General features: G+C 40.5%; 1 protein-coding gene across 8 annotated transcripts in view; it reads left to right on the top strand.

Annotated features, from left to right (window-relative positions):
- MBNL2 (muscleblind like splicing regulator 2) overlaps positions 1-23489 on the top strand; it is a 106968-nt gene extending 83479 nt beyond the window's left edge. For 4 of the 8 annotated variants that reach the window (XM_058019122.1, XM_058019116.1, XM_058019119.1 and 1 more), the window contains 3 exons: positions 2992-3027; positions 4433-4527; positions 20543-20639. In XM_058019122.1, coding sequence (XP_057875105.1) covers positions 2992-3027; positions 4433-4527; positions 20543-20557 — 146 coding nt within the window. In that variant the 3' untranslated portion in view covers positions 20558-20639. Of the gene's footprint in view, positions 1-2991; positions 3028-4432; positions 4528-20542 lie in introns of all 8 variants that reach the window. The other 4 variants (XM_058019123.1, XM_058019120.1, XM_058019121.1 and 1 more) reach the window with 3 other exon arrangements.
- Positions 23490-23948: the final 459 nt, after the last annotated feature.

The following is a 23948-nucleotide window of genomic DNA, read 5'->3' as shown; positions in this document are numbered from 1 at the left end:
TGCTCATTCATAGCCTTGCTCATCGTTCTCTGGAGTTTGCCCCTTTTTGCCTACTGTAAATAGGCTGGATTTTGACTCGTATCTGTTCCCACTAACAAAACTGCTGGGAAAAGCATCGTGCTTCAGAGATGCCACAGCATCCTCCTGCTCCCTCAGCTGCTGTCTCGCAGCCGTGGGGATTTCCCCAGCCCCACACAAGCACCCTGAGAAGGGGAACACCAGCCATAAACTTCCAGTCAATACCTGCGTGGAAGCACTGGCAAACAACATCACTCCCCACAACTGCACTTAAGGGTTTTCAGGCATCAGATGCATTTTCGTGGTTTTGGAGCACCACCAGAACTTTTTCTAGCGCTTGTGGCTCATAGCTGGGGTTATAATTCTTGACAGAGATGATCTGAAGATGAGTGAATGTAATTTGCATTTCAGTGCTTGGAGCTCTGTGAAAATCAGAGCGTTCAGAGATGGCTTGACCTGCACCCTGGCTGGTAGCAGGGCAAGAGAAGGGGTGTGCTGGGTGCTCGTGTAAGCAGTTACAACACAACCCTCTAAATTGTGTCAGTCAGCCCCACTCCAACTTCCCAAAGGAGAATTTCCCTCCTAAGGAATTCTGTGATTTCATTCATAATTAACAAATTACATATTTTAGTGTCAGGGTGTTCTCGAGTGTGAACTTCAGAATAGTTTAAAACTACATGTTTGCAAGTGTGCTTGACTTTTCAGCAATGTTATTTTAGTTTATAGAAATAATGTCGGTTAAACAAGGAATGAAAGGCAACACATGATGATTTCCCAATCTATCAGCATTCCCATATGTTTTTAAAGATAAAAAACAAACACAGATGGCTTTGACTTCATGGAATTTTTCTGTAAGGCCTCAGTAACAACCTTGGAGCCTGCCCCCATATTTGTAATAGTAAGTAAAAGCATAGCCTTATTTTTAGCACATTGGTGCACCAGAATATGTGTGGCAGAAAACACACTAACATTTATGGGAGTGTTTGAAAAAAAATAAATAAATGGTGAGACCGCCTATTTGGTCATGAATGGAAGACTGCCCTGTGCTTGAAGAACATACAGAAATGTCCACAAATTTATTTTACATTGAAACTATGAGAATTTGTAGCATGATAGGTATTTTTCCTTCCTAATCACTCCCCTTCCAGGCTTATTGCTCTTATTTGCAATTGACAAGGACTTCAAATTAACTATAGAAAATGCAGTAGTTTAAACCATTTTCAGTGAGAAACCATATGGATATTTTCCAGACTTTTGGAATGTTCATGCTTCCTTAAGTAGCTCATTTTTTGTGCTTTTTATTGTCCATCCCTCTTTCCAGCTAACTGTTATAATTCTAGTTCTAGCTGACCAGTTTGTGGTGGTAGGAAGGGTAGATCTTGAAACCAACCGTAAGAGCCAGGTTGTTGTGAAGTCCCAGCAAAGTGCATGAAAAGAAAGAAGAAACAGTGTATAAAATACCAGATAGAGACCAAGCCACAGAGTAGAAAAACCTTTCTTAAAGTGATGACAATCCTGCTCTTTTCAAACACCATCAGCTCCAAGGAAGGATATTAAAGAGTGGAGTGGGGTATGGGAGGAGTTCAGGAAAGAGAACACCCTCTATAAGAATGGATGTCATGAGCTTTCCATTAAAGATGATACATCTGATATTCCCACATTTCCTGGGAAGGTTGGATTTGGTGGGTGTAAGGACTGTCATGCAACCCACATCTGAGGAGCAATGCATGACATTATCTGTTGGATTTTAAATGATTATGTGATATTTTCTAAACTGGTATAATTTTCAAATGTGTTCCTTGTGTGTGTGCGCGCGTGTGTGTTAAATTTTAAAGACAAGTTTTGCTGCTGGAATATATATAAAACTTAATTGTTTTATATAACTTCTCTGCTTTATTAACCACTGGCTCCCCTAATAAAAAGTGTGGGGCTTGACTTAGCATGGCTTACCTCCGAAGTTCTGCACTTTGTTTGTTTTACATCAGTTTGATTGCTTTGTCACCTTCTCCTTATTGTTCGGTGAACGATCTTAAAAACAGCAGATCTTTTCTCTCTTCCCATTGCTGTTTGTTAGTGTTTCTATAGCCTCTAGAGGAGGAACTTTGTGTATTCTCTGGGGACTGTTCTTGGGTAAGGTCATTCATAGTCACACGAGTCCATACGGGGCTGCAGTAGTAATTCAGCAGGAATACAGGAAGCATATTCGACTCCGTGTCAAATATGCACTACCTTGCACTGGTCTCCTTACCTGCTTGCCGTCACCAGCTTGCTGTATGCACTGTGCTGGAAATAGGCTGATGTCTTTCTTGCATTTGGCCTTTCCAGAAAGGTTAAAGGTGGACTAGGCACCAAAAGTAAACTGCATGGCAGGTGAGCAGTCATCCCACAGCATCTCTGAGGTGCACTGGGAGCCTTCTGCTGGAATGTTCCACGCTTTGAGGTGTTTAGCTTGGGACTTGTCAAAGTACTGTTTTCTTTGTGTTAAGAATGGGTAGGGTAACATCAAACACAAATTTGGCAAAACCCCTGCAGTAGAATATTCCACTTTCTTTTCCTGCCACATGTCAAAAAATTGGTGAATGTTGATTGCACAACATTGAGCTGTCTGAATTGTGCAATGAGCTCTAAAAGTCCCAAATACTGTGGTCTTGAACCACTGATGTTTTTATAAACAAAAACCTGTTGCTGCAAAAGCACTAAGTGAAAGGATAACATCAATAACTAAAAAAGTTTATGAAGTATCTTGAATATGTACAGAAACTTGCCAAAACCCACACAGTATATGCAGGAGTTTAGTAAGAACACAATCACCTCTTTGTGTTTAAGCAAAACTGTGAATGACCTTACAGTTTCATTTAACTAACTTACTTCTCTGTGGTTATGCTTGAATCTCACTTTGAATGTTAACTCTAAACAGCTAACCTGTTTCTTCCCTTTATCCACTTTTTTCACCTATCATTGCATGACACGCAGGGTCAGTTTTGTGCATGACACCCGCTACCAGTATTGGTAGGTTCCAAATTTCTTTATTGATCTCTTTTTTTTTTATACCGTATATGATGTATATTAACTTGTTTCAAAAATTCTAGGTGAGATTTAGCCACTGACTAGAATTAAAGGTTTGCTTGTCCTTCTGGTTGACTTTGCAGAGTGTTTAAATTTGTAGATGAAAGCCGCAGTTTAGACATGATATCACCTGCTATAACAACTACACTGCAAAAGCATAATACCATGAATTCCAGTCTGCTTTTCAGTTTTCAAAGTTTTATTTCTCTTTATATTTTATATTGTCTAGTACTATAAAATCATAAAATACTGGAAAAAGCCAGCAAATTTCATCAGTGTTTTAAAGTTTCATAGTGGTGTGCCTATTTCTCCTTTGCTGTGTGTTAGAAAGTTTTATCAGCGTTTCCCAGAAATGCCTACTTTGATGCACAGAGGTTCTGTTGAAACTTGTGATCTGAATCGAACTCCATCTTTAAATATATTTGCAACCTGAAATTAACATTTTGGGCATGCTAAGTGGAAGTCCAATGCCACAGAAAAGTAATCTTTCTTCTATTGCCCTATCCAGCGATTTTATTTCTGGGTTTTGGGCCTACTCACATAAACAGTTAAAATATCATGTCTTTAAAGCATCAAATTAATAATTCTCCTGTGAAGATGCTGATTAAAATTCATTCTCAAAATGAGCAAAAGCAGTGTCTTTCACAAAATCGATCTTGCTTTTTTAGATCAAACAAAGTAGTATATGTATCAGGCTAATCATTATCATCCCTCTCCTGATTTTTGCCTCAAGCAGATGGTAATTTAACTCTGATAAAGTCGAACAGTTATGCAGTGCTAGTAGGAAAAAAACGCATAAACTGGATTATAAAGAAAGACGGCGAGTATCTAGCTTACTTCAAAATGAAGATACATGAAAATAATTAATTTTTAATTGTGTTTAAAAATTAAGATGAACATTTAACAGTTTTCTTCCCAGTATAAACCACTGGGGTTTTTTAAGTCGGATTTTATTTTGAAGTGCATTATAGCTGTACTGAGGGAAAACAAATTACACATGTAACAATCCACAGGTAATGGGCTATTTTGGTAAAGGCCTCATTTGCACAAGTAATCTTCTTCTTAGAGACAGCACTTGCATTTTCAGTGGTCCTCACTCGTTTTTTTCTGGGAATCGCCGATTGTGTTGACAACCTTCCTTTAATTGTACTTGTAATAAGCTATTTTCCCTTTTTTTTTATTTCTCCGCCACGCTTTCTCGCTTTGCACTGTGATTGCATGCCATCTGCCGGTTTAACCCATGACGATGGCTTGCCGCTCTTGATATTCACCATGCCAAAAATACCACTTCTCTTACCATAATGCTGCACCCTCCTGTTCATTGCTTCCATGGTTCCCCTCCTGAAAGTACCCATGATGCACAACGCTACGGCCGCCACTGTCTCTGCAGCAACAACTCCTGCAACAAGTGTTCCCTTCGCCGCAACAGCCACAGCAAATCAGGTTTGCTCCTTTTAAAGCTTTCTTTCACAAGATCCTGAACTCTAAATGAGTGCTGAGATTTTTATTTTATTTTTTTTAAACAAAAAAAATTCTCACAGAGAATTTTTTTTTTTATTTCTGTGTTTACCCCATCAAATTTTACTTTTATTTTTAAGTCGTTTATAGCAAGTGTTTGTGGGACAGGTTGCACTTATTTAGAGTTAACATTTGTTGCAAATAATGATGTAGCTGTGTTTTGTGTTGCGATGTTTGTACCTAATTATTGTGTAATTAACCCAGCTGGAGTTAGAATCACCGTAGCACTGGACTACTTACAAAAGTCTATTATTAACTCCTAAGTTCAAAAGGAAGATCATCACAGGTTTCAAACATTCAGGTGTGTTAATGTAGCTATCTCCATGAGGTGTGGAAGTGACTAATTTGTAAGCATGGAAGCTGTCAAAAAATCACAAGCAGGACAAGGCAGCTGGAAAGAAATGTGAATGTTTTGTGTAAATACTAGTGATCAAAACAGCAATGAACATATTTATGACTATGCCTGCTTTATATTTGAAAGTGTGTCTTTAACCTGGGAATTACATTTCCCTAAGGAAGAACGCTGTTAAAAAGAATCCCAAAGATTGTTGTCTGAGGTAGGCTAGGAAAGACGATACTTTCTCCTCTTCTACCGCAGTTTACGTTAATGGCAGTTTTCATTTTGGCTGGGTCCTGTAGGACCTAACTCCCAGGGAAGATATATCTATTGCAGCCCTGGGTGTGTAGCTTTGACTCCTCTGTTGGGGTGGTTCCCACCCTGATGTGCCAAGAGAGGAGTTTGCACAGCTCTTGGATCACTCTGGCTTTTCCCATGCTCTGGGACCATGCTCAGGCACTTCCACCTGAGATGTGTTCCCCTCAGGTTCTGAGAGGTCAGATGGAAAAGCAAACAAGCAGATTTGCTCAGAAGAAACCAAAGGGCTATGTCCCCATCATCTTTCCTTGTGTTGCTCCTGGACAGATTGACAAGCTGTCGCAGACCCAGTAGAAATGCTGTCCTGTTGGTTCCTTCCCCTCCACTTACCAAGGGCTTAGAAAGAAATATGTGAAAATTTTTTTTCACATATTTTGCTTAATAATGATATACTAACAGGTTTATTTTTTTTTACTGGCATTCCCAAAACTATTGAGGTATCTCATGGAAAAATACAACTTGCTGCAAGAGTTTATTTTTAATAATTTAGGAAAAATATACTACCTCTGAAATACATCCTACTTTCTTAAAGAAATACAAACCAGTCCATTTTCTTTGGGTTTTTTTAAGGTTCGTTTGCCAACATTGAGATGTTTTTGCTTCTAGCATTTTCATCAAAAGAAATTTGTTGTTTTGTGCTTACTTTTCTGAGAGCTAGCTTGTGAAAAATGCTGGGGTTAGGAATGAAAGTGCAGCAGGCAAAATGTGCATTACACAGTTCTTCCCAGAACAGTATCTACAGCAGAAAATTGTTTGGTGATATCCAGTGTAGTTTTATGATCTCAAAGTGGTGACAGAGGGACTTGAAGATGCTAAGGGGCTAAGAGAAAATGGGATGGTTTGGGGAGAGGTTGAGCCAGGGACCCTCTCCAGCCCAGGAGTGCAGCTGGGGCAGCTCCACCACCTGCACCCCTGAGTGCCAGAGGGGCTGACTGGGCTGAAGGTAGAATAAATGCATGGATGCCTACAAAAGGACCAGTAGGCAGGTGGGTTTTTTTAAGTTAATGGGAACACTTTCATGCAAGTAACTAGTGCCCCTGAGAAGACAAAGGTGTGCCTTAATGCTCTTCCTCATCCATCAGGATGGCAGGCAGAGCCCCTTCTTTCCCAGTGCAGATTTTGTTTGCATTGGAGGATAATAGCATTTTAAATTTAACAGGAATTGTAGAAAGTGTCTGTATTAATCTAGTTGCATATGTGTGTGTGTGTATGCATACAATTCCATGCTGAAATTAATGCATGGTTTAACAGGAGGATGTGTTTTCACTTGTTTAACTTCAGCCATTTGTAAGTCTGGCATCTAGATCATCTGCTTTTCTGGAAGTCTGTGTTAGGACAGGGAAAGTTGTCCTGGAGAGTCTTGTCTCTGTCCCTTGCCTGTAGAATGAGTGTAGGTGTGCTACCAAAGCTCTGCACCACTCCACATGGAGGAGATTAGTCCCACCTCAGAAGCTTATTGGTTTCTGTAGCTTGTGCCATCACAGTCTTCTTTTTTCTCTCTCCTCTCTTTGTTTCAGTCATTTTAAGTCTTTAAAAGCTACTGTTAAAAAACCATGTATTTCAAAGTAGAGAAAGCAGTAGGATTTCATTCTTCTTTATAAGAGAATGAAAACTCCAAGTTTTCTGTTTATTTATAACATCCTAAAATTGGAGACAAAGCTACAGTGCTGGGAAAGCCCCACAGTAACTCTGTGGCTCAAATTCTCAGTATTTCTTTAGCCCAAGAAACATAGCAGGAGCAGGATATTAACTTGGTAATTAGCATGACTTTGTTCATGGTCATAGCATTCTTTGTGTCCTGTTGTATGGGTTTAAACTCTCCTGAGTATTTCAGAAAAGGACTTTTTTATTCCCAAACAGATAAAATTTCCTTTTCTAGTCTGTACCACGCTGCTTTACATATCTGTGAGGTACAGTTTCCTCTCTCCAGTGTCTCTACCATAGTTTTTTTTACAACCTGCAGCCTTCAGCTTGTTCCATTTCATCTCCCACAGCTTCTTCTCAATTCTGGGCATGAAAAAAAAGTTTCAGCGAGTATTGCACTTCGGCCATAATAATCCCCTGTACCGATACAAGCTGGGGATGGAGTGGCTGGATAGTGCCCAGGTGGAAAGGGACCTGGGGGTGCTGGTTGACAGTCGATTGAATATGAGCCAGCAGTGTGCCCAGGTAGCCAAGAGGGCCAATGCCATCCTGGCCAGTATCAGAAATGGAGTGGCCAGCAGGAGCAGGGAGGTCATTCTTCCCCTGTACTCGGCACTGGTGAGGCCTCACTTGGAGTATTGCATCCAGTTCTGGGCCCCTCACTTTAGGAGGGACGTCGAGTTACTTGAGCGTGTCCAGAGGAGGGCAACGAAACTAATAAAGGGCTTGGAACACAAGCCATATGAAGAGCGACTGAGGGAGCTGGGGTTGTTCAGCCTGGAGAAAAGGAGACTAAGGGGCGACCTCATCACTCTCTACAACTTCCTAAAGGGTAGCTGTAGTGAGCTGGGGGTCGGCCTCTTTCTCCGGGCAACAACGGATAGAACAAGAGGACACAGTCTCAAGTTGCGTCAAGGTAGATGTAAGTTAGAAGTAAGAAGGAAATACTTCACAGAAAGAGTGGTCAGAAACTGGAATCATTTATCCAGTGAGGTGGTGGAGGCATCATCCCTTGAAGAATTCAAAAAAAGACTGGATGTGGCACTTGCTGCCATGATCTAGTTGAATAGTTAGAACATCGGCTGGACTAGATGATCTTATAGGTCTCTTCCAGTCTTGAAAATTCTGTGATTCTGTGATTCTGTGATCTTAATATAATTTGGTTTAGTATTCTGACCTGGGGAAAGATTGCGGGTCTTCCTGGGACTGAGTGTGATCATCCCAGTGTCTTTGAAGCACAAGTGGAAGGGAAAAGTCAACATCCCAAAAGTTATGGAGTCTCAGCTGATGGCTCATAAAACACAGTAACTCTGTTGGGTCCAGTAAATTATTTAGTATGTGCTGTCAGTGACTGTTTAGAAAAAATAAGTCACTGTGTCTCATGTCTTCTGTACATCCTTTCTTTCAGCAAATAACATGAGTAAGAGCTCAAAGTACACCTGCACGGGCACACACTGTCAGTGATGCTTGGCCAGCAGCTCTGGGCATTGTGTGTTCAATGTGTGGCACGATGCACGTGAAAAGATTGTGTAGACTTAAAGGCTGAATGTACTGTGTACATCTGTGCAGGGTGACACCAGTTAAGAACATATGAAAAATTTGGCATCCCTTGCTTTTTCTAACTTACAAAAGTTAGGTTTTAAAAATAATTTTCTTGCAGTGTAGTTCAGAGGGGAAGAGAATTGCTTTGGTGCAATGCAACGCAAGCAGGATGCTGCAAAATGCCCCACTTACTGCAGCTGCCAAGCTGTGGTGAGAGGGAATGGAGGGGAGGGGACTTCAGCTTTCCAGTGAAAGCTAGCTGGAAAGGTACATGTCCAAGAGCATGACTGGTCAGAGGTAAAAGGCCATTCCCCTTTTCCTTCTTCTGCTCTTGACAATTGCTCCAGCCATTCCTGCTAGGATGTGGCATGAAGCCTCAGCTGCTTAACCCCAATTCAGCAGCAGATGCTTGATGAACTTTCAGTTCAGTTGTTTGGAGATGCTGACACCGTTTTCTTGGAGCAAAGTTTGAAACTGTGTGAAATGATGGTGAGAAGCAGCGTTAGAATGTGAATACAGAGGTTTGGTCCTAGCTCCCTCTAGTGCATGCATGTGGACAGAGATACGGAGGATGTCCTGCTTAAAATATTAATACAGTCTTTGTGTGTAAATATGTACTTCAGAGATCTTTAACAAAGCTTTTGTTACTCCTTCAGCTAGTGGGCTTAGCAATACTCAAGCAAGCAAGGAAACTGTTACCTGCTGAGCTTCACTCACAGGTAGAGTCACAGAATCATTTAGCTTGGAAAAAAACTCTAAGATCATTGAGTTCAGCTGTTAACCCAGGACTGCCAAGTTCACCACTAAACCGTGCCCCTAAGTGCAGCAGTCTTTTAAAAACCTCCAGGGATGGTGACTGCTTTGGGCACAGTTTCAGTGCTTGACAACACTTTCCATGAAGAAATGTTGCCTAATATCCAATCTAAACCTCCCCTGGTACAGCTTGAGGTGATTTTCTGTCATCCTATCATTTGTTACTTGGGAGAAAAACCAATCCCCACCTTGATACCACCTCCTTTCAGGGGGTTGTAGAGGTGAAGAGCAATATTTACTGACTGTTTTTTAGGCTAAGAATGTACAGTGCTGCAATTTCAGGATGATATAAAAGTCATAGATCTTAAAGAAAATTATTTTGGAAGGTTTTTTTCTCTTCTTGTTTTGCTGTTTACTTTATGAGAAAATACAGGATTAGAAACTTGGGGAATGATTAGATAGAGCCTATTTGGAGATAAGGATGTTTCTATTAATGGAAATGCAGTCAAATGTGACTTCCTCCACCCTGCACACCAAACGTAATTTAACAGAGGATGGTTTATCATGACATTATTTGAGAGAGATGTTATTCTGACTTTTGGGGCTGAAGTTCAGTTTTAAGTAATGGCAAACAACTCCTTGTGGGGGCTTTAAATTTCTAAATTAGAAAGCCTCACTACAGTTCCATTTATATCTATTTATCTTGGTGAGTCCTACAAGGATTAGAAGGTTAGAACTCAGCCCAAAATTAAGACACTTATGTGTTGGTGTCTAAGTATGGGTGTCTACATGCAAGATGCAAGTTTAAGGACCCATTGTAGACAGTGAAGTTTATCAGCCCAGTCAGATGAAATCTGGAGAGTAGCCTGGCTTGTCCTTCAAAAGTCTCACAGGGCTTGGTTCAGTTGCCTAAACATGTGTCTGGTGATGTTTGAGATTGTCCCAAGATAACCTTGGAAGTCTGCGTTACCCAAGACATTTTCACAAGCTTGGCAGATGCAACACAGGACCTGCAGACAAATTTGCACACCTACTTCTGAACTGGCAGTGGGATGACAGGCAGGAGACATTAGTCCTTAGCCCAAGTGGTATCAACCCCTGGTGAGCACATGGCCCAAGCCTGCACCTGGTGAGCACATGAAGGGATCTCCAGGCTGTGCTGGCTTACTGACTGGGTTGTGTCACCTCAGTGAGGGTGGCAGGGGGTTAAGACACCAGCATTCCTGTGTCCTAATCTGTGTCCTCAGGTTCAGTGAGTGTTTCCATAGCTCCTGGTTATTAGAGGACATATACCAAATTCCAAGCAATGTGAGTCTTGCTCACATCACATCAGTTCAGAACAATTCATGGCTTTATTTTTTGTACCAATGAAAATGGGCAGAGACTGATAGTATAAAAATAGCATAATAGAGAATGCTGCTCAAAGACGTTATTTCGTGACATTATTCTACTGGTTATATGACCTTTTATCAAGAAGGAAATAGTAAAAAGCATTTCCAAAAGAAAAATTAAATACTTAGAGCCTGTGTCTATAAAGAAATAAAAGATCAACAGGCTGTCTCATGCTAAGGCTTGTGATTATCTGGCACAGCTGCTTTAAATTATGCATCAGCATTTGCACTGAATTAGGTGGCAATTATGCAGATATTAATTATGAAATCATTCAGTAGCCTTCAGTTCTGTCAAAATCTGTTAGAATACAATGAAGCAAAAATAAAAATAGTTATGTTTTGAGTGTCACAAACAAAAAGACAATTAAAATATTTGCCCCAGAATTCAAAAACTAGTTAACATAGTGTAAAATACAAAGATGCTAAGGTTTTGGGATTTGGAATACCATGTGTGGTGGCTTTGTCAGGAGGGAGCAGAGCTGGGACATGCAGCAACAGAGCACCTGTCCTTGCCAAGGTGCCTGCAAAGGCAGCAGCACTCCCAAGGGAGGCAGGTTCTCCTCAGACCAGAATGTCTGAGGGGGCACTGACTGCAGGTGATCTCCCCTTCTGCACAAAGCAGACATGCCAGATGCTCCCTTGTGCAAATATTCCTTGGTGTCCCCAGCAGGGCTTCCTCTCCATTGCTCTGTAACCCAGGAGGCTGTCTGGCAGGGCAGGGAGCTGCCCATGGCACTGCTGACAAGGCTTTTACTGCCTCACGTTCCCTTTCTTCCTCGTGGAAACCTGAAAAGTAGCAATATGCTGAGAAAATGAATTGAAAAATCTGGTAAATAGTAGGAAATTGACTATTTTTGTGGTTGTTTAAAAGCAAGCTTTTGAGAAAGAAGGTGGGATGTTGAAACAAATGTTATTTACATCCTTAGTGCCAGCATACAAGAACATTATAAATAAGACCCTATGCGAAATTCATAGAAAACTTTTAATTGCAGTTTCTGAGGAATGAGGGAACAGGTAAGAAAGCACTTCTTCTGGGAATAGTGAGTATCTAAATCATTTTAGTTTTGTTTTAGGTTTTTTTCTGACTGAAAGTTTTGGTCTAAAAGTTCCCTAAAGTTCCAAGTTGAATGCTCCTATCTAAAATTCCGTTCCAACAACAGAAAGAGTGATTTGAATCTGACTTGGAAAAGTCCAGAAAAGGAGACAGAGGAACAGGTTCCATCCTCAGACACATCATCAGAGGGAATACTTCCAGGGAGCCATCTCAGAGGAGAACAGTGCTGGGCATCTAGCGAGCCCATCTAAGGATTGACCATATTGCTTTGTACCTGCACCAGGCTGGAAAAACAAACCTAAGTGACCCTTGAATCATTTCTCTAGAGAAGATATTTAAATAGCAATAGTTTATCATAGTAGGAAGGGCAAACTTAAACTGCTTGCTGCTTCTTCCATGCTAGACACACAAGAATCACAAACCTCGTCTCACTCAAGTTATTTCATCTGACACAGGTAAGTAGCTGGGTCTCACAGACTCAAGAAGTGAGAGTTTCCAATATTAAAGCCCACAGCAAATCTTGAACAGTGTCAAGAAAGCATCTTTTGAACTGCCTTGAAGCAACTGATGGTACAAAATAAGTGGCAAAACTATTTTCTAAGGCAGGAGAGAAGCAAAACTAAAATATTACCCTGGAAAACACAATGGAACTCTATTTTAGTTTCATGCAAACTTTACTGAGTCTTTGTTTTAATAATTTTTTTTTGGCCTCTTAACATAGCATGTTGTTTCTTTGTAGATTATAAAAAGTTCCAGCAGGCTTGTATATGGAACTTTAGATTGCATGTCCATATACAAGAAGCCAGAGGGGAAGAAATGGAAAAATCTCAGCTCTGTTTTGGGTTTTTTTTAGAAATTCTCCCATCATACCCCTCTCCCCTGTATAGGACTAAAACCTGACTTCCTCTGGTATCCTGCTAGATGGCAGTGTCACACAACATCAGCAGTAAGCGAAGGCTTCATTCTTTATATAACAAAAACCAAAACAGATTTCCCTTCCCTGTTACAGAAATTTAAAGAAAAAATGTTGATGTTTGATATGATAATCTCTTTTTATGTTCTTACATTCAATTATTCAACAACTGATACTTTGACAAGTGGAGTAAAAGTCTTTTGGGGCATATATTTATTATTTAAACATAGAAAATTATTTCTGAGGTCCACCAATTTTGTAGGCATTTGGGGGAAAATGAGTTTGTTTCGTGGTTTATACACACAGCTCCATGTGAGTCTGGGTTTTTCCATCATGAAATTTTAACAACACAGAGCAGTGTGGAGCTCCAGATGTACTTGTCTGGGATCCTGTCCTTTAAAATAATTGCATCTGGACATCTCTAGGTGCTCCAAGTGCTTTCCCTTGAATTAAGTGAACATCGTATTTTTATCTTGGTGTATGATTTATTGCCTCCTAGAAATGCCAGTCTTTGGCTTTGAGTGTGCAGGAGGCTACACTGGAAACATCTATATATTTAGTTTTGTTATTTGTATCTGTTGTGACTTTCAGCTGGATACAAAACTTTGCTGAGTTGCCTGACTTCATTTTTGGTGCAGTGTTACCTGCCATGGCACACACTGGTATGCATGGCTGTTTATGTGAGAGTAATCAGATAAGAAGAAAATTAAGGAAGTGGTAAGTAGTCAAAAGTCAGGAAGGTTAAGGCTTCCTCAGAGAAGTTATGAGTATAGTGAGTTTTATAAAACCGATTCAAGGTCTTGTGAGTAACCTTGATCAACATAAATTTGGTCCTTTTCTGTGTTCAAGTTTAGTTCTGGATGTTGTCTCTTGCTCTCAGAAGGGGGTCTGAACTGGAGTGCCAGGTTTTGGGAGAGGAGGAGTTTCAGAGTGGTCATAACTGCAGACATGCCAGCTGTGCTCTGTTTGCAGTGGTGCCTTTGCCTGAAAAGGATGCTGTATGTGTATTGGCAGCCTCATGTTGCATAGTGTGGGCATGCTTGGTGTCTAAAAGGAAAGTGCAAAGCAGGTTTTGTTAAAAAAAAGGCTAAGTGAGGATGTTGGGGTGGAGAAGTAACACCCCTGCAAGAGAAATATGGGCACTTCGACAGATAATGCACAACTTGTGCTTGACTTTCACTCCTTTGTGCTCTCAGTTTCTCTGGGCAAGCCTATTCTGGGCAAGCCTATTCTGGTAGTTTCTAAAATTCAAGAAGAGGAAGAAAATGACCTAAAAGTAGGAAATGAAAAATACAGATTATTGCAGTAGCGTGGACCTGCTAGGAGGTAAAATTGAGTGGCTATCCAAAACAGTCACTGCATGGGTGCTCCTAAAATACTACAGCAGTGGTTTTCTCACTCCTATATAGTCTGTCTGCTGCCTCTGCAATGAGTTAAAAATAGATTTTGGTAGAATATATTAGCGTATGTTATGATCAATTTTTAGCACTGCATTATTTATTACTTTAAAGAAGAATAAATAAAGCCAGATTGCTTTCATTTCTAAACCAAGTAATGCTCTGTTTCTCCAGAGTGAGTAAATACTTATTAAGTTGGACTTAAATATTGTACATTATTACTTGAGTAAATACCTATTGAAGCTCATAAGCAAGCTAAGGAGTTGGCAGCACAAGTGACTTTGGTCTCTTCTCTCAGGACCTTGTGACAATTAAAAGAGAAAAATGGTGCTGGCTGAGACCTTGAACCCTTTGGGATCCCATAATTGCCTTGAAATTTTTTTTTAGCTCATCATGAAGAGCTGGATTCAGACAAGGTCTCTGTCAGCTTTATGACACTCTAATGGCCAACAGCTTGTGCCTGATGGAATGAAAATGTGCAAGCAGATGTGTCCACTTCAGCATGGACATCTGACCCTCAGCCATTTCCAGAGGCATGTCATTAACATATGGGACAGGCAAAACTGTGCACACTCAAATTTAGGGAAGAAAAGAGAGGATGGCACAGGGCACCAGAATTACCATGTGAGGGAATGGCCTATGAGAAAGCCAAGGAAAAAGGGCCTCCATCCCTCAGGAAACACCTGATGCCCCCATATTAGACCCTGTATGGGCAGGCAGCCACCTGTGGCCCAGACATCTCACTTGCTGTGTACAAATCAGAGGTCATCTTATTGATGAACAAAGTAGACAAATATATTGGGGCTGCACTGGATTAATGGAAAAGCAATAGGAGAAAATCCTCCTTCAGCCCTGGATTGAAGAGAGGACCATGGTTAGTGAATAAAACAAAGCACAAATCCATGAAATAATGATATGCTGGAAATGAGAACAAGGTTTCAGGGGAGAAAGAGTAGCAAAGGAAAAGTCCAGGCTGCATTTAATGCAAGCAAGAGTTGGAGCTGGCTCATCTGTCAGTGGTTGAGACAGGGACAAAACCTATTCCATGGGACAGTGTTGGTGGGACCCCTGGTGTGGGCAAATAGAATGTTTGGGATGGTGCTCCATGGAGGTGCCGCTGCAGAATTTGTGGGGGAAAGGAGGGGGGAAAGTCCATCTATAAGGCTATGTAAAAATTAAATAAGACCAGGCATAACTGATACAATAGGGATTACTTTCAGTAAGTGTCTGAGCATTTACTTATCTTTTTCCACTACTAATTAAAAAAAAAAGAAAAGAAAAAAATAAAAGTTGTGTATTTTGAAGAAAAGGAACAAGACACATACCACGAGAGAACACTCTAAGAGAAAATGAAAAATAAAGACATGGAGGCATTTCCCAAAGGCATGGGGAAATAGAAATAGTCTTGGGTTCCTTGTCATAAGGAAGAAATACTTGGTGTTGCTTTTATTTTTAGAAAGAGGGAGAAGTTATGAGACAGCCTGATATGAGCCGGCTGTCTGAAAATATCTGTCATTTTTAATGTATACCCCAGCTATATCTGACCAGTCTGCTACTCGTGTGAAAAACATGCAAACAGAAAATGTCACTGTGGAAAGGTTCATCTATCCTGACCCAGGTGTTCAGAAGTTAAATACCTTGGTGCAAGCTGTTCACCACAGACTCTCATTTGGTGGAGGGCAAAAAAGCATCATGAGTTGATAATCTGTCTCATGCTAAAATAAGTTGCCTGAGGTAGCCTAGGAAGATGTAAAATGGGTGACTGGCTGAGACATTCGTGTCTGAAATGCTCTGAGATAAATCCTGTTTACAAGAAACTCCTGTTACTACATTGCTTTCAAAATGGAAGGCTGGGCAGACCAGAATGTTTGCTATGTCTGAGTTAATTTTTGCAGGGGTAAGTGCTTTGTAGTGTAAAGATCAAATACAGTCTTAACATCTTCTTAAAATATATTAGGGCTTATAAAGCACAGTGTATTTTGGAGTAATAATTCAAAACTTCTGAAAAAGAAACATGTCAGTGTTAGATGCAAAGTCATGTTTTCCAGCTGATCCACTGTGACAGGTCTTTAGTTGAACAAGAGTTCATGTACACTGAATTCATGCAGAATGGTAAATTTTCTGTATTCATCATTGTATAATAAATCTGGAACTGGAAAATGCATTTAAGTCAGAGACTATAAAGAGGCTTTGTGAATTGTAGCTTCAAAACAGAAAATCTCAAGCCAAACAGCGTTCTTGTAATTCCTAGAACCTAGTCACGATTCTCTGTAATTTGGTCAATTCTATGAACTGTATCAAGTAAAGCAGTAACCTGGGTGTCAGAAAAGAGTTCACAAAAATGGAATTTCTACTTTAATTTAAAAAGACTTTCAATATTACTTTTTGAGTCTTGAGACAATGACTGATCACAGCCACCTTTGCCAGGTCTGGGGAACTCCCAAATCGATTTATCTGCACTGGTAGTTGGTGAGAAGCTGAAACCATTGGCAGTAATATCTCTCTTGGTTGTCATTCCCCTGGATGACACTGCAGAACTGTACCACCCTTATGAGCAGCCCTAAATTTTGGGATGTTCTGTGTTGCACAAGGGGCTTAATGAACACTATGATCACTCAGAAGTCCTGAAGGTAAAGGTCTAAGAGAGGCATGCACTGGTAGGAGAGAAAGTCTTGACATTTAGGAGCTGAAAATGTCACATCTAAAGAGCTGGAAAATTTTGAGTAGTGAGTTTAGAAAGTAGTTTGCAGAAATTTAGTTTCACTTGTGTTACTACTTTCAGTGAGGTCTGTTGACTGTCATTGGCACAGTGTGAATGATTTTAATCTAAAGGGTAGACAGCTTTCTGCCACTTCAAACATGTGCCAAGAAAGAAGATGATGGAGAGGGTACCTTTGTCTGTGATTACCTCAAAAAAATGCTCTTTTCTGTTATTAAATCTTCTGTGAAGTACTATGTAAGGCTCTAAGTGCCCAGCCATTTTGCTTATGCTGGAATTAGTCTTCTTATTAGATCTTTTACTGCAGCAGCAGAAGGTGTGTTTTCTGGCGTGTCTGTATCCACACCTGTGGTTCTTAACCATTCAGAGCAGGAGAAAATGCATTCCCATGCTTGACCTGTCTTTTTATAGTCTTGTTTTTCAGGGTTTTTTCTTATATATACTATAGTAAAAGTGTCGTGACATTGCATCCTGTTGCTGTGAAGTATAATGTTATAATAGTACCAGAGCAAATATGACAAGTCATATATATGTGCATTTGAGATGTAATTCTTCAAAGAGTAGTGAACATGAAGGTGGCTGGACCTATTTACAATAACAAGGGAGTGCAGACTCTGTAGAAAGTGTTTGCAGGGATGTTCCTTCTCCAGTACAGCTTCTCCTTTTTCAGCAGGCAAGTGATGGAGCAATTAGCAGCGATGCAGACTTAGATAACCTCTGCCTTCCATCACAGTTTATTACTTCATTTGTAGATTAAACAGGACAGGTTCACAGTGTGTTTTCCATGTAAAGTAGTTTAGCATTTCATGTTTCTCTGTCAGACACAGCGAAAAAAAAACAGTGGCAGAAGCTGATGCCTGTGTATGTAGCTGTGGCAGAGTTGTGATATCTTTTGAGAAATAGGGTGTGAACATGCAATTAAAGACTACGGGAGACGTTTTACACTTTGTGGCTAAGGTTAAAAAAGAAATGTAGCTCCTCAGTTCTGTGATGCTGCACTGGAGAAGCTTGTTCTGAAGGAGACACTTGAGGGTTTTTTCCTAGGAGGACTCCTACGTGTACTAGAAATAGCTGGGTGCAGCATGCCCTAGTTACGGCCCTTGTACAAGGGGCGGCACATCGAGGATGATGCGGTGGGAGCAAGCCAGCTCCACAGCCACTGGCAGCAGGGGAGGCATGGCAGTGACAGCTCCAGCTGCTCCTCTGGCACCTGCAACCCATAAACAGGACATGCTTACCCAGAAAAGAAAGTGCTCACATTGTCTTCGCTGTTTTCCTGAGTTGTGACAGGAGGAGAGAAAAGGCAGGAATAGGGACCCAGCAGTGAAGTCCTTACCTTGGGCTTTGCCACTCACCAGGGCAGGGAAGAGAAGGGGTCTCTGCTCTTCCACAGCGCCCAGGACCCCTCTGTCCTGCCTGGATGGTCCACAGCAGGATGAGAGGCACTTGGGTTAATCACAGTTCCAGGAATAGTCCTGCCGTTTTCCTGAGAAGCAGCCTGAGATTAGGCCCTCTGCCTTCTCTGTCACACATTTTGGGGGAACTGTGAACACCGGTCTTGTGGGACTGTTTGACCAAAGTAATCTTGGCAGAAGGAGGTTACCTGTCTCCCTGTAGTCAAGAAAAAAAGCTATAGGAAATTCAAGTTTATCCCCTCAAGAGTTGGCAGATGATGTAGTCAGCTGCAGTGCTGAAATTCTGAGATTTTACTGAGTAAGAAACTTACTGAGTAAGTTTCAGGTTATGTCCTATTAAATGAGACCTTAGGATCTTTTAAATACACTTGTGTGATTATGGCTAACCCAGTGTAGCTAAAGCTGCTTTATTAATTACATTAATGTTGGGTTGTAACATTCTAAAAGTACTAGTGCTGAAAATCTTGGTCATTTCTTATTTTCAGCATGGCTGTGTTCTTTATATGTATTGTCAAATCACTGTGCTGGAGCTGGACCAGGATTATCACAGACAGGGCTTTATTATTTGAGCAAAGGTATTTCTTTGTTATTTCAAAAGGAAACAGAAGATAGGCGATAAGCTAACAAACTCACAATGGGTGGAAGTTCATTAAAAATATATGTCCTTGTTGTGTGCATGGTGTATTTAGATGTTAAGTCCTTAGGAGCAGCAGGTGTTTGTACAGTGTCATTACAATGGGGCCTCACGTGTCACCAGATTTCCAGAGCTGATGGCAATCAAATATGGCTTTTTGGCTTGCTGGCAAGGTCACTGGGGTCAGGGAGATGGTGCTTGTGTACAGGGAGAGAGGCAGTGAAGCTGTGAGGAGCAGTGGGGTGCTGGGCAGGGGACTGGGACGAGCGCCTGCCACACAGAGCCAAGTGTGTTTCTTTTTGGTGGTGTGTATGTCAGAGGTAGTATGTTGCTTAAATTACTTTCCAAACACTTTTTTCCCCCTTTTTAATATAAATATTGCATAAAGCAGTGGTCTAGCTTCATAATACACAAGTAGGTCCAAGTGCTGTCATGACTACCTTGCATGCCACCTGCAGATACAGCTAAAAATATGCCACATGCCAAATGAAGCAGGAAGAGCAGGCAATACACTCTTAATTCCTTGACTTGTGCTTAAGTCTGGAGCACAGGATAGCAATGGTGTGATAAAATATCAAACTTCTGCCTTTTGATATCACTTTCACTGACAGCCATTTCAGGCAGGTGATGAGAATCTGAACCATTTTCTAATACTGTGAGCAGGTGGAGTTGGTTGCTGAGCACACTGTGCATTTAACCTTTGCAATATTGGAAGCACAAGTAAAATACACCTGTAAAATGATTTTTTCACCCTCCATTTGAGACACCATGAAGGTAAAGCAGCAAGGTTAGTGACTAGTTAGGTGCACAGAGGTACCACTATAGTATTCCCCCTGGAATCCTTGCCATAAGGAAGCGTGATAAAACCTCTCAAGTTCACTGATCTGCAGTTAAATTTTTTAGAGAACAAGCATGCTAGCAATGCTAGAAGTGCATTGAAAAAAAACTTTTGCTTCATGAAAACACCCAGGCCAGTACATCTTTTTGCTTGTTAGTGGTAAGGAGCCCTGCCTCCACTGTTTCCCCTGGTAATTCCTGACTTTCTGCGAGCACAGTGGAGCTGAGAATGGCCCCAGGTGCAGATGCACTTTGAGCTTCTCTGGGAGGTGCAGGGCTTCCACCTCCACTGATAGGCAGGGCACTGAGGGTGCACACCCACCTACGGCCAGGCCCTGGGTGCAGCACTGCCCTCCAGGATTCTGACACATAAAGTTCCCCCTCTGCATGTTCTCACACGTGTGCAGGGGATGACACCGGGTGTGTGAGACACAAACGCCTCACAGACAGCCTGAGGACACAGGACACTGTCCCACAGGGCACGTTTTCCCACACAGGGCACTGTCCCACACGGGACACTGTCCTACACAGGGCACTGTTCCACACAGGGCACTGTCCCACACGGGACGCTGTCCCACAGGGGACATTCTCCCACACAGGGCACTGTCCCACACGGGACGCTGTCCCACAGGGGACGTTTTCCCACACAGGGCGCTGTCCCACACAGGGCGCTGTCCCACACAGGGCGCTGTCCCGCATGGGACACTGTCCCATGTGTAATGCTGTCCCACACAGGGCGCTGTCCCACACAGGGCGCTGTCCCACACAGGGCACTGTCCCGCATGGGATGCTGTCCCACAGGGCACTGTCCCACATGGGACGCTGTCCCACAGGGGACGTTTTCCCACATGGCACGCTATCCCACACGGGACGCTGTCCTGTGTGAGCTGTGCCTGAGCCCAGTTAGGCCAGCACAGGCCGGCTGGGTGCACTGCTGTCCCCACGTCACCTAAAAGCGCGATCACACTTTCCCTTTCTCTCCACAGATAATCCTGAAATAGCCGGCAGGAGCGGGACGGAGTGTCACGAAGCCTCCCTGCGGACGGCCAAGCACGGCTACTGTACATACTACCCCGTCTCCTCCTCTCTAGAGTTGCCACAAACTGCATGCTAAGTCAAGAATTTGTTCTTATGGACAAATCAAAAACTCAAAAAAGCTAGTGCTGCTATGTCATATATGAATATTAAATATGGTATGCTTACTATACTCCAACCTAAAATAGTTAACTACCTGATACCAGCTGTGATGTTTCAAGACATAAAGGATAACATTTAGTTTTAAAGGTTTTCTAAGCATAGTTTAATTATTGCAAATATTGTCGTTTCTCCATAACTACACCTAACGAAAATGGTCCAGATCAGTTCGTCTCGTGAGATTCCACGTTTATGAATCTTTCGAGCTCAGCAATAATTGAATTGCATTGACTAAAAACTTTCCCCAGTTGCAGGTTTAATTTTCACCCAAACTATGATTCGGGGTTTTCTTCTCAGTTAAAAAAACAATCTTGGTTTTGCTCCCTTGGTGAGTTGATTCCAAGACAGAAGAGATGAAACGCAGCCCGGTGTCCTGCACATCATCCTGCCAATCTGATATTTTTAGCCAGAAGTCCAAAGTAAAGCACAAAGTCTTTAGATGCACATGGTTGGTGTTTGACTTGTATGGAGAAGTTGCATTTGAATCATAGCAGAATAGCAGAAGAAAATTTTAAAAATTTTGCACAGTATGAACTTCATACCCCTTTCAATCCCCAAAAGAACAAAGTCTTGAGAATATTATTTTACGAGTATATTTATAATGTTTTTAAAATAGACTTTGCAGAAGTGCCTAAATTTTGTCACATCAGACTTGATGAAAGTGAGCCTGATGCCAACAGTCAAATCTCATCGGACGTGAATAATCTTTGAAACTCATAGTCAGGTTACCAAAAAGATCCAAGCTGTTAAGAAGTAATTTCTACAAGTGTAAAATCAAACAAAACAAAAAAAACCAAGACCAAACTAACAAAAGAAAAGGCAAAAAAAAGGCTGTAGATTAAGAGATTGTATGATACTCTAATTTAATTAAAATTCAGTTGAGTCACTGAGACTTCATAGGTGACTTTAATCTAGGCTATTAACTGAACACTAAGAATGTAGAATGAGATTCAGTTTAATAAATCATTACTGTATTTGCATTTTTTTAATTGGATTATAAGATTGTAACCAGATTAGAGTGGAGAAAAAATAGTTCTTTTAATTGTTTTCCTTTAAAAACATATTTTATGTCACAAAAGTATGAAGATATCTTTAATACAATTATATACATGTTATATATACATACATACATATATATGGATGAAGCAGATTTTAATGTTGTTTACTTTTTTAAATACTTTGTTGATTTACAAGGTAATTATATATGTATAATTAAAATTTCATTTGTTTGATTTGAGATTTGTTTCAAGCACTATTGTACCAAATATTTCATATTTCACATTTTATATGTTGCACATGTATCACATAAATGACATAGTTTTTAAATTATTGTTTAAAAAAACAAGACAGCTGTTATAAGTGGATATTATGTATAATTGTTTGCAGCATAAGTTTTCTATGTGGACATTACTAGTGATTGCAGTATTTTAACTTAACCTCTTCAGATTGATTGTAAACTATTTTAAACTTTGGCAGCACTGCCTGTTCTGAACGACTGAAGGCACTAACCATATTATTATTTGTCTAGGAAATTATTTTCCAGGCTAAATCTTGTTTGTCCGATGTCTAATTACTATCTATTTATATATAAAGCTGGAGATTTGATCATCCGAAAGAAAAACAAATAATCACAATTTGGTTGTAAAATTAACATAGTGCTTGTAACGTTGCATTAGTTTAATTTGTGGAAAAATAATGTATCTTAACTTGTTATTTAGCAGTTAAGGTATCACCATTATATACTATTAAAACACTAATATTTGTAGACTTTCTCAGTCATTATAACTAGGTAGTTGACACTGCAACTTGCCTATATCTGTCAAAGTTGTTTTTATTTTTTTATAATAGTTAATTTAGGCATTTGGGTAGTTTATTGTATAATACTAAATGGTAAATTATCCATGTTTAAATATTTTATGTAGATAACTCTTCAAGACATCATTTTGTGTGAACTTTTTATGTTTCAAAATTACTGTTATTCTATGTTTTTTACAATTAATCCAATATTACTATTTTTTGCCCATGGATGACGAAGCTTCAGATACATCAGGTCTTTCATCCAGATAAACTGACAGACAAAAAGAGAAAATGTATTTTTAATAAGAGATCCACTTTCCGACTTTATGACTTTGTAATATTCCTGAAAACTGTACAAGTACAAACCTATGCTAACAGTAAGGAGGCAATTACAGAGATGTGCAAATACATGTACAACAGATTCTGCATTTTATTTATTTATAAAGTAATTTTATAGACTATTTCAAAATTTGGGAAGATCTAAAACTATTTTTCTGTATAAATATTATTTGCCAAAACTTTGTTTATATTTTAAAAAAAAGTCTAATGAAAATGATTAAATTTTAAATGCTTTGTTTAATTAAAAAAATACAACAAGAAATATAACCCCCTAAAAGAACCATGAGATGGGCCAACACGGAGACAGTAAATACTGTAGCTGGGACATGGTTTCAAGTGACTTGAGATGTCTCAGTGCTTATTTTCTTCAAAGGATACAGCACCTCACCAAAATACCTTTTTGTTTGCCTCTCTCATCCAGCATAATTGACGACACGTACAATGAATATTTCAGTAACAGTTAAAAGAAACCCCTCCATTCACTCTTTTCCAGCATATATAATTACTAGTGGTCTGTTAAATAGCCATTCTATTTCTGTTGTGACGTTAAATTCATTCACCCAATGTACAACCACTGAAATAAAAAGAAGCATTTTAAAATGAGAGCGGAGTCGGGGCGATCCTTTCTTGTGGCGCGCTCTGGGAAGAGGGGCCTGGGGTAACAAAAAATAGGAATCTTTAAAAGGTATGTATTACTTTAATTTTATTTTTTCCTTAATTGCTTGTTCAGATAACAAACCCTTAAGTTCAATCCCCAGGTGCAGGACATGCAGATGCTGTGTGAGGAAGCCCATGCCCTTCTCCTGCACCACATGCCTCCAACAGCCATCCCAAGCCCTTCCCGCCCATCCGTGCATGCCGGGGTGCAGACCAGGCACTGGTTATGCCAGGCTGGTTATTGCCTGACCATTGTGGCATATTTTTGGTGGCACCTCTTTTGCATCTTCTTTTCTTTCCTACATCTTGAGGAGTGTTACAGCCACAGATAATCCCTGTTATCTGCTAATTCCTCTGGAGAGAGCAGTGTCACAGAGGAGTTGTGTACCCACAGGCAGGGACTGC

This window comes from Melospiza georgiana, chromosome 2 (genome assembly GCF_028018845.1).
Source record: "Melospiza georgiana isolate bMelGeo1 chromosome 2, bMelGeo1.pri, whole genome shotgun sequence".
Classification (NCBI taxonomy): Eukaryota; Metazoa; Chordata; class Aves; order Passeriformes; family Passerellidae; genus Melospiza; species Melospiza georgiana.
Note: the sequence above shows the minus strand (reverse complement) of the source record. Positions and strands in the feature narration are given on the sequence as shown.